The sequence below is a fragment of the Centruroides vittatus genome, unplaced genomic scaffold (assembly GCF_030686945.1).
Source record: "Centruroides vittatus isolate TY-2023 unplaced genomic scaffold, ASM3068694v2 contig_89, whole genome shotgun sequence".
In the NCBI taxonomy this organism is placed as follows: domain Eukaryota; kingdom Metazoa; phylum Arthropoda; class Arachnida; order Scorpiones; family Buthidae; genus Centruroides; species Centruroides vittatus.
The window spans coordinates 1,622,692-1,635,380 of record NW_027122580.1 but is presented as its reverse complement, the minus strand read 5'-3'; the positions used below and the strand labels follow the sequence as shown (position 1 = coordinate 1,635,380).

The window sequence follows — 12,689 nt, the reverse complement described above, 5'->3', positions numbered from 1 at the left end:
TAGTTTTGCCTAGGCCAAACTAGTTTGGCATAAGCGTGTCAGGCCAAACTAGTTTAGAATTATTATTCAAGTATATTAATGGTTAATTTAAGTTTATCATAAAACACAAATAAGTTCATTTTTAATTTTAGTTTGATTTTAAAAGTTATTTTTATTATTTCGTTTGAATTTTTGAAAATATTTTCGAAAGTTAATTACCTTTAAAAGTGCATGGCTTAATAAAAAAAAAATACAAAGTGATAAGTACTGATTAGGTTATTTTTATTTTATAGTTTTGTACAAGTGTTGTGTGACTTCTAATCAATACTGTTTTTGGTTAATGTTACCCTAGGTATCGAAGGTGGTGGCTCGTCTCCAATTCCAGCGATCAGAAGACGGGAAACAGTGGGGACGCACGTTCTAACCTAACCTATTCTAATAATTTGGTTGGTAATAATTATGGTAATTTATTAGAATAGGTTAGGTTAGGTTAGAACGCACGTCCCCACTGTTCCCTGTCTTCTGATTGCTGGAATCGGAGACAAACCTCCACCTTCGATACCTAGGGTAACATTAACCCCGTTTTTTATAATTAAGTAGACTATGTTTGAATAAATATTGTTCATCTAATTGAATGCCTTTTAATTTTATTTTAATTATTAATATATTTAACCATTAATATACTTGAATAATAATTCTAAACTAGTTTGGCCTGACTTGCCTATGCCAAAATTGGGTTTTGCCGGTAGCATATATAATCGAGACGAGTTGATATTAATAATAACAATAATAATAATAATCAGCGCAGAGCTCACAGTTCACAATTGCAAACTCGCAGTTCTCGCAGACTCGCAGTTTACAATTGGGCCTCGGTCCAAATTGTGAACTGTATGAGTGTGTTTTTGGCGATTTTTTGAGCTATTTCGCTGCTTTAACTCATGTTCTTTGGGAAAGTGACTGTCTACTTTTGTGTGGTGAGGCCCGCAAGTACCGAAAGGGAAATCAAAGACAGGTCGCGTTTACTTTAAGTTTGCCTTTTAAGGCAAGGTTGGTGGGGGTGGTATGGCTTTTGAGCCTCCACTTCCGGGGACACAAGTTGTGCTTCCCCGAAATGAAGAGGAAGATCTCACGCTTGAGTGTGAAGATGGCTTCCCTAGCCTTGCCAGTCAGCAAGGTAAAGGGAAAAGTGCAGGAGTCATTACAGCTAATCAACTACAAGAGGAACTTCATCAGTATCTTATTGCCAACAAGACATTGAAGATAAGATCCAGAGATCATATTACCCAAATTATGGAAAAGTTCAAGAAAATTATCGATTTATTGTCTGCAAAGGAGGATTTACTGCAGATGGTTTCCAGTATAAAGGAACAACTTAATGAAATACAAGGTCAAGGTCAAGGACAGGGACTCTGAGAAAAAACTTTTGCTCAGGCCATTACAGGTGCACTTTTGGTTAATAGGAGGCCAGTGGAATCCAGAGAGGTACTTATAGTGCAACCTATGCTAGGGGAGGAGGATGGAGATGCAGAACGCACAAAGAGGATTATAAAGGAAAATATAAAACCGGACGTTTTGAGGATTGGTATTAAAGGTTTGAGGAAGTTACGGAATGGGGCAGTTGCGGTGGAATTCGATAGTAAGGAAGATAAGCTAAAGTTAAAGGAGGCAGTAGAGGCTATTTCTGGAATGTCGGCGAAGGAACCTAAAAAGAAATTGCTTAAAGTGATAATTCATGCCGTTCCAAAGGAAATTGTTAAAACCAATTTATTTAAGTATGTGTTTGAACAGAATGAGGATATCTATAAGGATTATAAAGAGTTGGATAAATTTTCCCAGGATTTCGTGGTGAGGTTTGCTCTTGGGAACAGGAATAAACCGAATACTAGTTGGGTGGTGGATGTGACGCCCAGTTTAAGGAAAAAATTGATCAGGATTAGGAAATTGAACATTAATTGGGTCAGGTGCCCTGTGGATGATTTTGTTCCTGTGGGGCAGTGTTTTCACTGCTGCAAGATGGGACATTTTGCTCGGGATTGCACTCAGGAAACTCCAGTCTGTAGTCAGTGTGGTCAAGGACATCGGTATAGAGATTGCCCTAATAAGAATACAATTAGGTTGTGTATAAACTGTAAAAATGAAAAACAAGGAGATACAAGGCATAATGCCTTGGATAAGAAATGCCCTATTGTTCAGAGGATAAAAGCGATAACTATTAGTAGAACTGATTATGGAGACGACAGTACTTGATACTTTACAGGGAATTACGGTGATGCAAGTCAATCTTCAAAAGGCAGTTGCGGCCAACTCCGAGTTGAATAAATGGATGGAACAGCTGGATATTGCGGTTATTCAAGAGCCGTACTCGATCTGTAATAAGGTGGCTTGTCTTGGGAGGAGATTACGTGTTCTTCAAGTGGATGGTGGTCGACCACTAGCAGCTGTGGTTGTTTCCAACAATGATGTTGATATTCTTTTTCATCAGGACCTAAGTGATCTATGCTGCGTTTGCTGTGAGGTGCTTATTTATGGTCAACGGATTATCATTTCAAGTTTATATCGGCCATTTGGCAATACGATGACTAAGACATTTGAAAGGATCGAGCAGATTGTGCGGAAATTCTCGGGGCAAGCTGTTATTATCTGTGGTGATTTTAATGTTCATTCCCCATTTGGGGTGGTTTATTGCAGGATTTGGAGGCTGATGATTTGATCGACTTCTTAGCTGAGCAGGAGTTACATGTTAATAATGATCCCCTATCTCCTCCAACTTTTGTGGGTCCACGTGGATAGAGCTGGATCGATCTTACAATTTGTAACAATCATGGGCTAGTTTGGATAAAGGACTGGGAAGTCAGGGCTGAGGGTTGCCTTAGTGATCATTCACCAATTTCGTTTAAAATTCAACTTCCTAAGGTTTGTGATAAGATTGCGAGTAGGAGATTTGACGTTAACAGGACCAACTGGTCAAGGTTTTCAACTAGGTGTATTACAGATCTTGGTATGTTGGTACACAGGAATTCCCTGACTAGGGAGGATGCTAAGGAAAAGCTGGACAGGGTTTTACAGAAAATTGATGATATCTGCGAGGAATGTATCCCGTTAAGGCATCAAGGGAAGCATCTGGTTCCATGGTGGAATAGTGATCTTACTTACATGAGGAGGAATAATAATAGGCTGAGGAGGAGGTTCCAAAGTTGCTGGAATACTATTGAAAGGAGCAGAAGGAGGAATGTTTACTTGCAGTTTGAGAGGTTTTATAAGGCTAAGATTAAGGATTATAAGCTGGCTTCATGGAGGACATATTGTGAAGAAAATTCGGCCAACCCGTGGAATTTTATTTTCAAGATTAGTACTGGAAAGCTTAAGGAAAGGATTATTACTACTTCAGTTCGGACCCCTACTGGGTACACCTCTTCTATGAGTGATACCATGAAGTTTCTTCTTGATCAATTTTTTCCAGAGGATGGCATTTCGTCCGATCAAGAAATTCATCGGCAAATTAGGCAGGAGGTGAAGGAGAGCTATATGGAGAGGGACGACCCTCCTTTTACTGTTGAGGAAATTCAGGAGTGTATGAGGAAAATTAAGGCCAATAGGGCCCCTGGTGAAGATGGTATTGTTATTCAGATAGTTCAGGCAATTTGGGAGGTCTGTCCGGCGGTTTTCCAGGAGGTGTATAATACTTGTCTGCAATATGGTGTTTTTCCTACCAGATGGAAGAAGGCACAGGTAGTGATAGTTCCAAAGCCAGGTAAAAGAGATATGACGGACCCTGGTAGCTTTCGGCCAATAAGTCTTTTGCCTGTTATGGGGAAGATTCTTGATGACTTGATGATTAAGAGGATTATGTGGTATTGGGAGCATGACGACATGTTAAACGATGTCCAATTTGGATTTAGGGCTCAACGAGCCACTGATGATGCGATAAATAAGGTGATTCAGGATATTAAGGAAGTGTTACAAGATGCCAAGTACGCAGTGGCAATTAGTCTGGATATTAAAGGTGCGTTTGACTGTGCTTGGTGGCAAATTATTCTGCATCAATTACGGATCCATCACTGCCCCCAGAACTTGTACGAATTAGTGAAAGATTACTTCACTGAGCGTAAAACAAGGTGTACTCTTAACTATATTGATGTTGAGAAAACCCTCGAAAGGGGTTGCCCTCAGGGGTTGAAGTCGGGGCCAAGTTTCTGGATTATTCAATTTGATATTATTCTACGGAAGATTTTGGGAAAAGGAATTCGTTGTACAGCGTATGCCGACGATATTATGGTGGTATATCCGGGGAAGTCCGTAGAGATATTGAGATTGGCTGTGGTCATCTATTGAAGGATATTGTCCAGTGGGGGATGGATAGTAAGTTGCTCTATAAAGGTTGTAGGACATTTTCATTCCTGTCCAATGTTGAAGAAAGGATTGGGCAGTTGACTTTGCTCAGGATGCAACGGACTATGCTGGTGTGTCTTTCCGGTCATGATGGTCTGGGAGCTTGCTTATAAACAATGATTCAACATAAGTGGTGAGAGTACGTGCGTTGTGGAGAGGAAGTAGTAACTATGGAACATCTTGTGTACGATAGTCCTCAATGACAAGTGAATAGGTATTACCTGGAGTGGATGGCCAAGGAAGAAGGACTGTTTTGGCCCTGCGATATATATCATCTCATCAGGAAGGAAACTATGTTTAATCAACTAAATGACTTTTTCCGCATTATTTTGAAGAGCAAAGTGGCTCTTATTCAGTGTTAATTCTACTTTCTGAGCGGGGTGCTCAGTTTGGTACTTTTTATTTTATTTTGTACCTTTGTTACGTATTGGAAAGGGAATCTATGTAAGCTTGTTTTTAACCCCGTTGTGCGTCAGCGGTGCGGGGAGACTGATCCCTGGGAGGGGAAGTGATGATCCCTAAATGAAAAAAAAAAATCAGCGCAGAGCTCAAACGGTTAGGAGTTGAAAGTTGAAATTTGGTACACAGTTAGGGTTCGTCACGAGAATGCACACTAAGAAGGGATTTTTCAAAATACCTCCCCACGGGGGAGAGGAGAGGATTAAGGCTTAACACTTCCATCAACAATGGAAGTGTCAACAACAGAAATGTCAACGATGGAAGTGCTACGTAACAATGGAATTGTTAAGAGAAAGCGACCTTCAAGATGCAGATGCAGTTTTTTTTGTTTTTGTGGGAAATTGAACATATTTTTAGACCCATCTAAAAATTCCAGAAACAGGGGGACCCAATTCTTGCATTCTGTGAAAACGGGTAAGGTCGAATATAACGTAATAATCTCAATTAATCTTCGCTATTGTTACTTTTGCCCGTGCAACGCCGGGCCTACCTGCTAGTACCGAATAAAGCGATGGAATCGAGTCTTGTCTCACAGTGACAAGTTAGAACATGCTCTATAACTATCTCTTTGTCTTTTCTCCCATTCATGGTTCCCAAGATATAAGGTTAATCTCACTTTTTTTATGTCATACCTCATATATTGTGTAGTGCAAGCACATAATTACAGTACACTCAAACCTGTTTTTGTGCGGTCTTTTTTTGTGCGATTTTTTATATGTGCAATGTGTTTTGTGCAATTATTTTTGTGCAGTATACCAATTTGATTGAAATTCATATAGCGCACACAAAAAATCGCACAAAAAAAGACCGCACAAAAAAGGTTTGAGTGTAATAAATAAAATTACGGCCATTCTCTTTAGGTGCTCGTACCAAAAAAAGAAGAATATTTAGGTACGACCGTAAACGTTCGGATCACAAAGACGGGCAAACACTACATGATGGGTCAGCCCCAAGAAATCGAATCCGTGGCAGAACCGATTGGAGTTTCTTCAAACGGAAATATTAACAAGAAAGAAGAGAAGCGTGCAATTTCGGAATTTGTTAAATGCAAATTGAAGGAATGTTATCGACATCCTTTATTTTCTTCTATCTGGTTATATTCTTTTATTATTATTCTTATACTCGCCTTAATTATTAAAGCTTACAATTATATTTCAACAAGATGATGATTATAAAAAAATATAATTATTGTGCTTGTTGAAAAAATAAATATTTTATTTATTTCAATTGTTGTAAGAATTTCATTGTTTCAAGTTAAAATTCATCTTATTGGATTGCTACATTCTGCCTCTTCAAATCAACAAAAAAACTTTGTAATTCTTTACGACCATATTCAAGATATTGTAAAGTACTAAATTTCAGTATCTTAGGAAACCGACTATAATTACGGTCGGTTAAACTTCCGTTAACCTAACGGGTACTTTACGCGGATTTGAGATTAGTTTGCCAGGCCTGGGCTTTTAAGCGTGCACTGAAAAATTAGTAATAATAACGATAAATATCAAGTCAGATCAAAAGTTCAAATATATTTAATTAGCAACTAGAATGTACTACGTACAAATGTCAATAATCCAAACAAAATTTATTAACGAAAATCAACAAGTTAACCCAACAATAAACTCAGCTACTTAGCTTAACTTAATAGTAATTCCCCTTGAAATTCGACAAATCAAATACTTAGAAACTATGAACAAAATCTCTTACTAATTAAACGTCTATCCGTCACCTCACTATACGAAGAAACTACTTCCTCAATCCTTTCGATATCGTCAATCGAACTCCTCTTTAACACTTGGATCATCCAATTATCAATCTGGACTTCTATCAGAAAATACTTCGCTTTCGAATTAACCTCGCTCTCAACGTCGCCTCGATTTGGAATTCACCTCTCCTTCTTCGGTTAACGTACGGGTTTTATACTGTGAGGTGAGTCACACTTGAGCTGGGTTACTCCCCTTATTTACATACTTAGTTGCTAACATGAACTTTCTTTTCTGGCAGCTTTAAGTTTCCGACAAAGCTTATAAACCATTTACAAAAATATTTATCATAATTTTCTGGGATGTTTAAGACGGTTTATTAAGTATTTCTCTACTAGTGATTGTGGGGACTCCCCCCTCCGTTTTTTTTTCTGCGGACTGTTACTTCCGCCGGGCAGCGCAAGTGCGCAAGATGTTTCCTATGGCGCTTATTTCTCCGTGAGTTGTTTTATCTTCATTTTTCATTACTAACAAGAGAGTGGTGGGGAACCTTCGTCCTAAATAAACATAAACCCCAAACAAAAGATAATAAAACGGAAATAATAATAAAATAAAAATAACGTTCGGACTCAGTTCCTTACAATATGATCCATATTAATACTTTAATCCTACAAGCATTATCATCTGTCTCCAATCTCAAGTTTTATTATATATTATATCAATAATATAAATAAATTAAACTTGCCTTGACATTCAAAAACATTGTTTAAATGAAAATATTGAGAAAATACTTTACTGTTTTCAGTCTTTCTAGGTTGATCTAGGAATCAACGGTCTAGTATCTGGCAGTTGTCATTTTGTATTCTGAATCTTTTGCCATCTATCATTTCTCCCCAATAGAAGCACCTCCACCGGGTTAATTGTTTGAATGTGGGAATTAGTTTTTCCCAGAATTTGTCCTTTTCATTATCGGACCATCCCATCCATGGAGCATAGCGGGAAATTATTCTCGCGGTTATCGATCTTACGTCGATCTCGACTAATGTCGGACGACGGTATTCCGTTCGAGATCGTCTAGATCGCCGACCGTCGACGACATGGTTTTGCAGATTCTGGCCGACCACTACCGCAACTCCATTTGGGACGGTCGCATGCCAAAGTAGTAAAACTCGTAACCTTCACCAATTTCTATTTTGTTTCTAGGATATGGGCGAAGGATCCAAAGAATGTCCACGTGCCAATGCATTAATGTATCTGCTAGTTCGTAGCTTCTGCCAGTAATTGTTCCAATATTGATTGTGGCTAGTCTAAGTTTTATGCCCGGTCGACAAAAGCGTGCAAATGGATTTGGGAGAACTACAGCAAGTAAGTATAAAGGAGAGTATTGCATAGACAGAACGGCACGTAACGGTCAGATGCCACCCAAACGAGCAGTCGGTACGGGCCATTTCCGCGACGGTATTAAGGTTGCCGTCTCCGGTCTTCAAGGGACGAGAGAGCGTCTATGATACAAGCCGGTCGCCGATCGGCTAAACATTTATTTACGTCTCGAGATATCGTTGGTTCTCTCCAATTGCAATTCCGAAGGAGTTTTCTCTCAAAGGTTATCTCATTTTCTATAGACAAGCGGATATTCATCCTCTTTCGAGGTGGTAGACCGGTCTTTCGTCCATTCATTATATCGAATACGGACAACTGGATTCTATTTATCTCCTACAATTGTACTAAACGGTGTTCTCTATCTTGGGAAAGGGTATTTTGAGATAATGCTTTTGATTTTTTTTTTTAAGCAGCTACTTTATATTTCATTCAGAAACACAACCGACTACATCTTTTTTTTTAATGGTTCTACATCAATTAACGAACCATTGGAAATACCGTTAATCCTATCAATTACTTCACCCGTCCATCTTTCGAAGTGTTTTTCAAAATATTTCATCTAATTTCTTTTAGTTATAAAAGCATAGGTATATTTGGTTAGGTTATTAAAATTTGTTTGTTAAGAGACAGCATTACCCAGTAGCGTAGCAAGGGGGTGTATCGTGCACCCCGGGTGCCACTCTCAGAGGGGCGCCCGAATGGTCTCCAAGACAAACTATGTGTGTTTCTGGAGGGAGAAGAGGGGCGCCAGTTATGTTTGCTACGCCACTGGCATTACCCAAAACATTTTGATATTACAATCTGTAAAAATGTTATAAAACAAAAGTTATACTTTTGTTTTATAACATTTCTACATATCTCTGGTTCTTTCCTTATCACCAGCTTTATAATTTTGTATCCTGCATTCTGAAAAATTTTACAGTTGGTTAAAATTACGTACTGTGTTGCACGCACAAATAACCCAGGACACGTACTGTACAATCGCCTTAATAGAATTGCCAAGTCGACAACAAAGACGAGATTGTTACCAGTGCCGAGAATCACGTTTGTCTCCGGAAGAGGAGTTTCGTCTTTAGGATTGGCATCGTTGGTCTCCGAAAGAAGACGAAGGTTAAGCGACCAGAATACGGCCCTAGCACTTTTGGACCGGTCAAAAATCCCCCGTCGGCAATGTTACCGGCAGCAGTTGCTTTCTATTACCGAATATAGTACGGCCAAGTTTCGGGGAGAACTCGTAAATCCACACAACGAGAACGACGACGCCTCACTCGTTCTCTTCACCACCTATCATCATCGACCTCGCGGCTATTGTCAGCGCCCACACGACGCCCATCGTCATCGGTTGGACACCGGGCCACACCAACATTCCGATCAACGAGGCGGCCGACAAAGAGGCCCACCGCGACCCGTTCAGTGGCTCCATCTGGAAACCCCTCACGTCACGCGACCTCACCCGGGCCATACGGGACACCACCATCGCCACCCCGACGGACTCCTGGTCGGCGGCACTCCGCAACAAAGGCCGGGACCACCTTTGCCCGTTCGCCCCCCGGAGGTACAGTTGCGCGTCGTCTCGCCACGCGGAGACGCTCTTGGCCCGGCTCCGGACCGAGACAGCCCCGCTAAATGCTTTCCTTTACTCACGTCACCTACACGACTCTCCGGGGTGCCCCCATCGTGGCACAGCGGAAACTACTCTCGTAAGGTCGCCGACTGGTGTGGACTGGGCTTAAATATCCCACTTCTCCGACACCGGTGTAAGGCCGCCGACAGGTGGGGATAAGTTAATCCCGTGTCAGGACGAACCTAACAGACGTTTGCATGTGGGAGTGGCGGAGGAGGCAAATGATGACAAGTGTTTTACATAAGGAAACCTGTTTATTGGAGAACATATATGCTTACATCCAGAATAGACAGTCCACTTCTCTACAGTCTTTCGGAGTGGCGAGGATTTCTCTTCCGTCGAAGCCCCGGGGCGGACGAGACGAGATCGCTGGACCGATGCTCGAAGAGGTGCGGAGGCGTCGTACGTCGTTGGCGGCGACACAACACAACACAGGTCTCGGCCGTTTGCGGGATGCGGAGGAGACTCTGTCGACCTTCGGGATCCCGGGTTTTTATAGTTCTTCGCTCGCTATTCTGATTTCTGATTGGCTCCTCATCCCCTTTCCCGTTTTCCGATTGGTCTTTCCCTTGTTTCTAGGCGAAACTCGGGACGACCCGGGTCCTGGGAAAGGTCGATTCGGAGTGTCCATCTGGCGTCTTTTTGACCATTGTGTTCGGAGACTGTTGACAGATTTACATGACTCAAACTCATAATTTAGCCCGTTAATTGCGATTTCTGTCATAATTCCATTTATTTATGGACTTTCGTGTCAGAGTTCGACTCTTCCATTTGACATAGATGGATCGTTTTGAACACGTGTTTTGGCACGTGTTCCGACACTCGTTGTTTACATTTTGCGTCGTGATGTCTAGATCAAGAGTTTTTTCTTTTTCTCTCTCTCTCTCTTTTCTATATAATCTATTGTTGTAATTTAAATGGAAGAATTTTGTGATTTACGGACCTCGTCTGCAACCTCACACTCTTCATTACTGGCTTCATTGCCCCAAATACGCTATAGCCTGCAAGGAGCTAGGCAACACGATGACCCTAAACATGTCTCTGGTGCGCACGCTGACGCCTATCTACTGGCCGCCGGCCTCCATCACTCCTAGTCACCACGTGGCGGCGCTGGAGCGCTACATTAGCCTCACCAGTCGTTTCGCTTAGCAACTGGCAACATTGGTCGGAGAAAGAGCCGCAAAGGCTATAATCTCCATATTAAATTGTGAAAGAAAGAAAGAAAAAGAAAGAAAAGAAAAAAAGACGACGCCTCACGCCAGGCACGAAGAAGTGGCCCCTCGGCTCGTACCTGCCAGAAAACATTCGTAAGTATACGAACCATCCGTAGGAACTTGAGTAAAGGAGTAATTACCACACGAGTGGGTGCACACAAGCCCGACGTCGGCGATCGTTCTCGGATTGCCAACGAGAGTTGTGGATTAACAAAATTGCGGTACACCGACTTCCGATCGGGCACGGCCCAGAGAACAATTTCTACGCCACCCCGGAGCCTTCGCCGTTAAGGCGTGAGGTATTTCTCTTTTTGTACTTTTTCGCAGAGAGTAATTTTCGTCCCGTATTTTGATTTTTTCGCTTTAAATATAACTCGCTTATACATCTTTTGCGCAACGCAATATTCTAATCGCTGGCGTCGCTGGCATTTCGGTTTTCGGCATCGCCCGTTCGTTCTCCAAAAACCGTCATTTGCCCGTTCCTTCCGCATCGAGGAAAAAGATTTTAGATGAATCGTAATTCAATCCGTGGTTTGTGCGAAGCGCAGTTATTCGTTGAGTGTCCACACCGGAAGGGGGAATTTCATTAAATTTTAGTTTTTAGTACGCTTTGTTTCTACTTGTCACTTTATGAATGATATCTACCGTAAAGATTTTAGGGGGTCGAATTTTGTTGGACGTTCCAAGAGAGAAGGGAAGTAAAAATATCATGACGCGCGGAGCTTTATAATCGCCAGCAAATTTACAATACCGATAATTTATGGAATTTTTCCAATCGGGAGAAAATGGATTCAGTTTCCCAAATAAAGATTAATAAATTAACCTTTACTTTTATTATGCGTTATAATTAAAATTATGTCGTTAACGGTCGGATAATACGCTAGAATAGTGTTTCTCGACCTTCTCGTTCCGATAACTATACGAGACTACGTCTGTATAAATAATAATCATTTATTATTATATGTGCTTATCTAGAATTACTGTACGTGTTTTATTACGTACAGTAATTCTAGATTACTAGCCAGGTTGCGGCCCGAGTTTTCGTCTCTAAGGCCAGGAACACGCGCGTAAAATACGACGTAAAATCCAGCATAAAAATTTTGAAAAATAAAAAAGAGTAGAGCCCGTCTACTTTACCCCAAAATTCCTCCGATAAAGAGAAGTCTTTTGTGACGTCAGAGTAAACGTGGTTTTTATTCTAATAATGGCGGAAATGACAATTAGCTCTACAGCTGCGAAAGAAAAAGAAACGAAAAATAAATGAAATAGAAGACTTTATCGAATTCGTTCGACCACATCGGTGTCTTTAAGACAAAAAAAAAGTGTCGCGTATAAAGACATTTATTTAAACAAAATTTATGGACGGCCACGGGTACATTTCAAATAACAGGTAGGTCTAGTAGAATCGATGGTTAATGTGAACCTAGGTATACAAAATGGCGGCGCTTCCGGTAACCCGGATGGCAAGTGGTTTTAGAAAATAAAGGTAGATGGCGCTGATAGATACGACGCCTTATGCAAATATCCATCAAAAAATTCCGTTCTGGAAACACGAGGAATCGTGTGAATTTCGAATTTTGGTTACGATGTAGACGGATTACGCACGCTGTTAATTTTTTAATGGTGTCTGCGTTTTCTTAAAATTTGTACAATTTATTCGAAGTCTTTGACAAACTTTCCTCCTCGAAAACGTTAATGGTAAACATCGTGTTAAATGTGAAAATAGTGTATTAATAGTGTGTAAATGAGATAAAAATTTTGTAAATGCTTTAAATGTGTTTAAACGCACATTTAAAGTGTGTAAATGTGTGTTAAACGAGTTAAACTTGTCATAACCAAGGATATGTAATAGCGATTTCCGACGCCGAAAGACAACGTGAACGACACGTGGAAGGCTAGGTGGCCGTCGATCGCGGGTGCCACCCTCTATGGAGACGCTGCCTA

The 12,689-nt window shown here is 40.8% G+C and overlaps 1 protein-coding gene across 1 annotated transcript in view; it reads left to right on the top strand.

The window, feature by feature from the left end:
* Positions 1-6,054, top strand: part of LOC136983809 (threonylcarbamoyladenosine tRNA methylthiotransferase) — a 45,613-nt gene extending 39,559 nt beyond the window's left edge. Inside the window, exon 12 of the mRNA XM_067280667.1 lies at positions 5,688-6,054. Within this exon, the coding sequence (XP_067136768.1) occupies positions 5,688-5,993 (306 nt within the window). The 3' untranslated portion in view covers positions 5,994-6,054. The remainder of the gene's footprint in view (positions 1-5,687) is intronic.
* Positions 6,055-12,689: the final 6,635 nt, after the last annotated feature.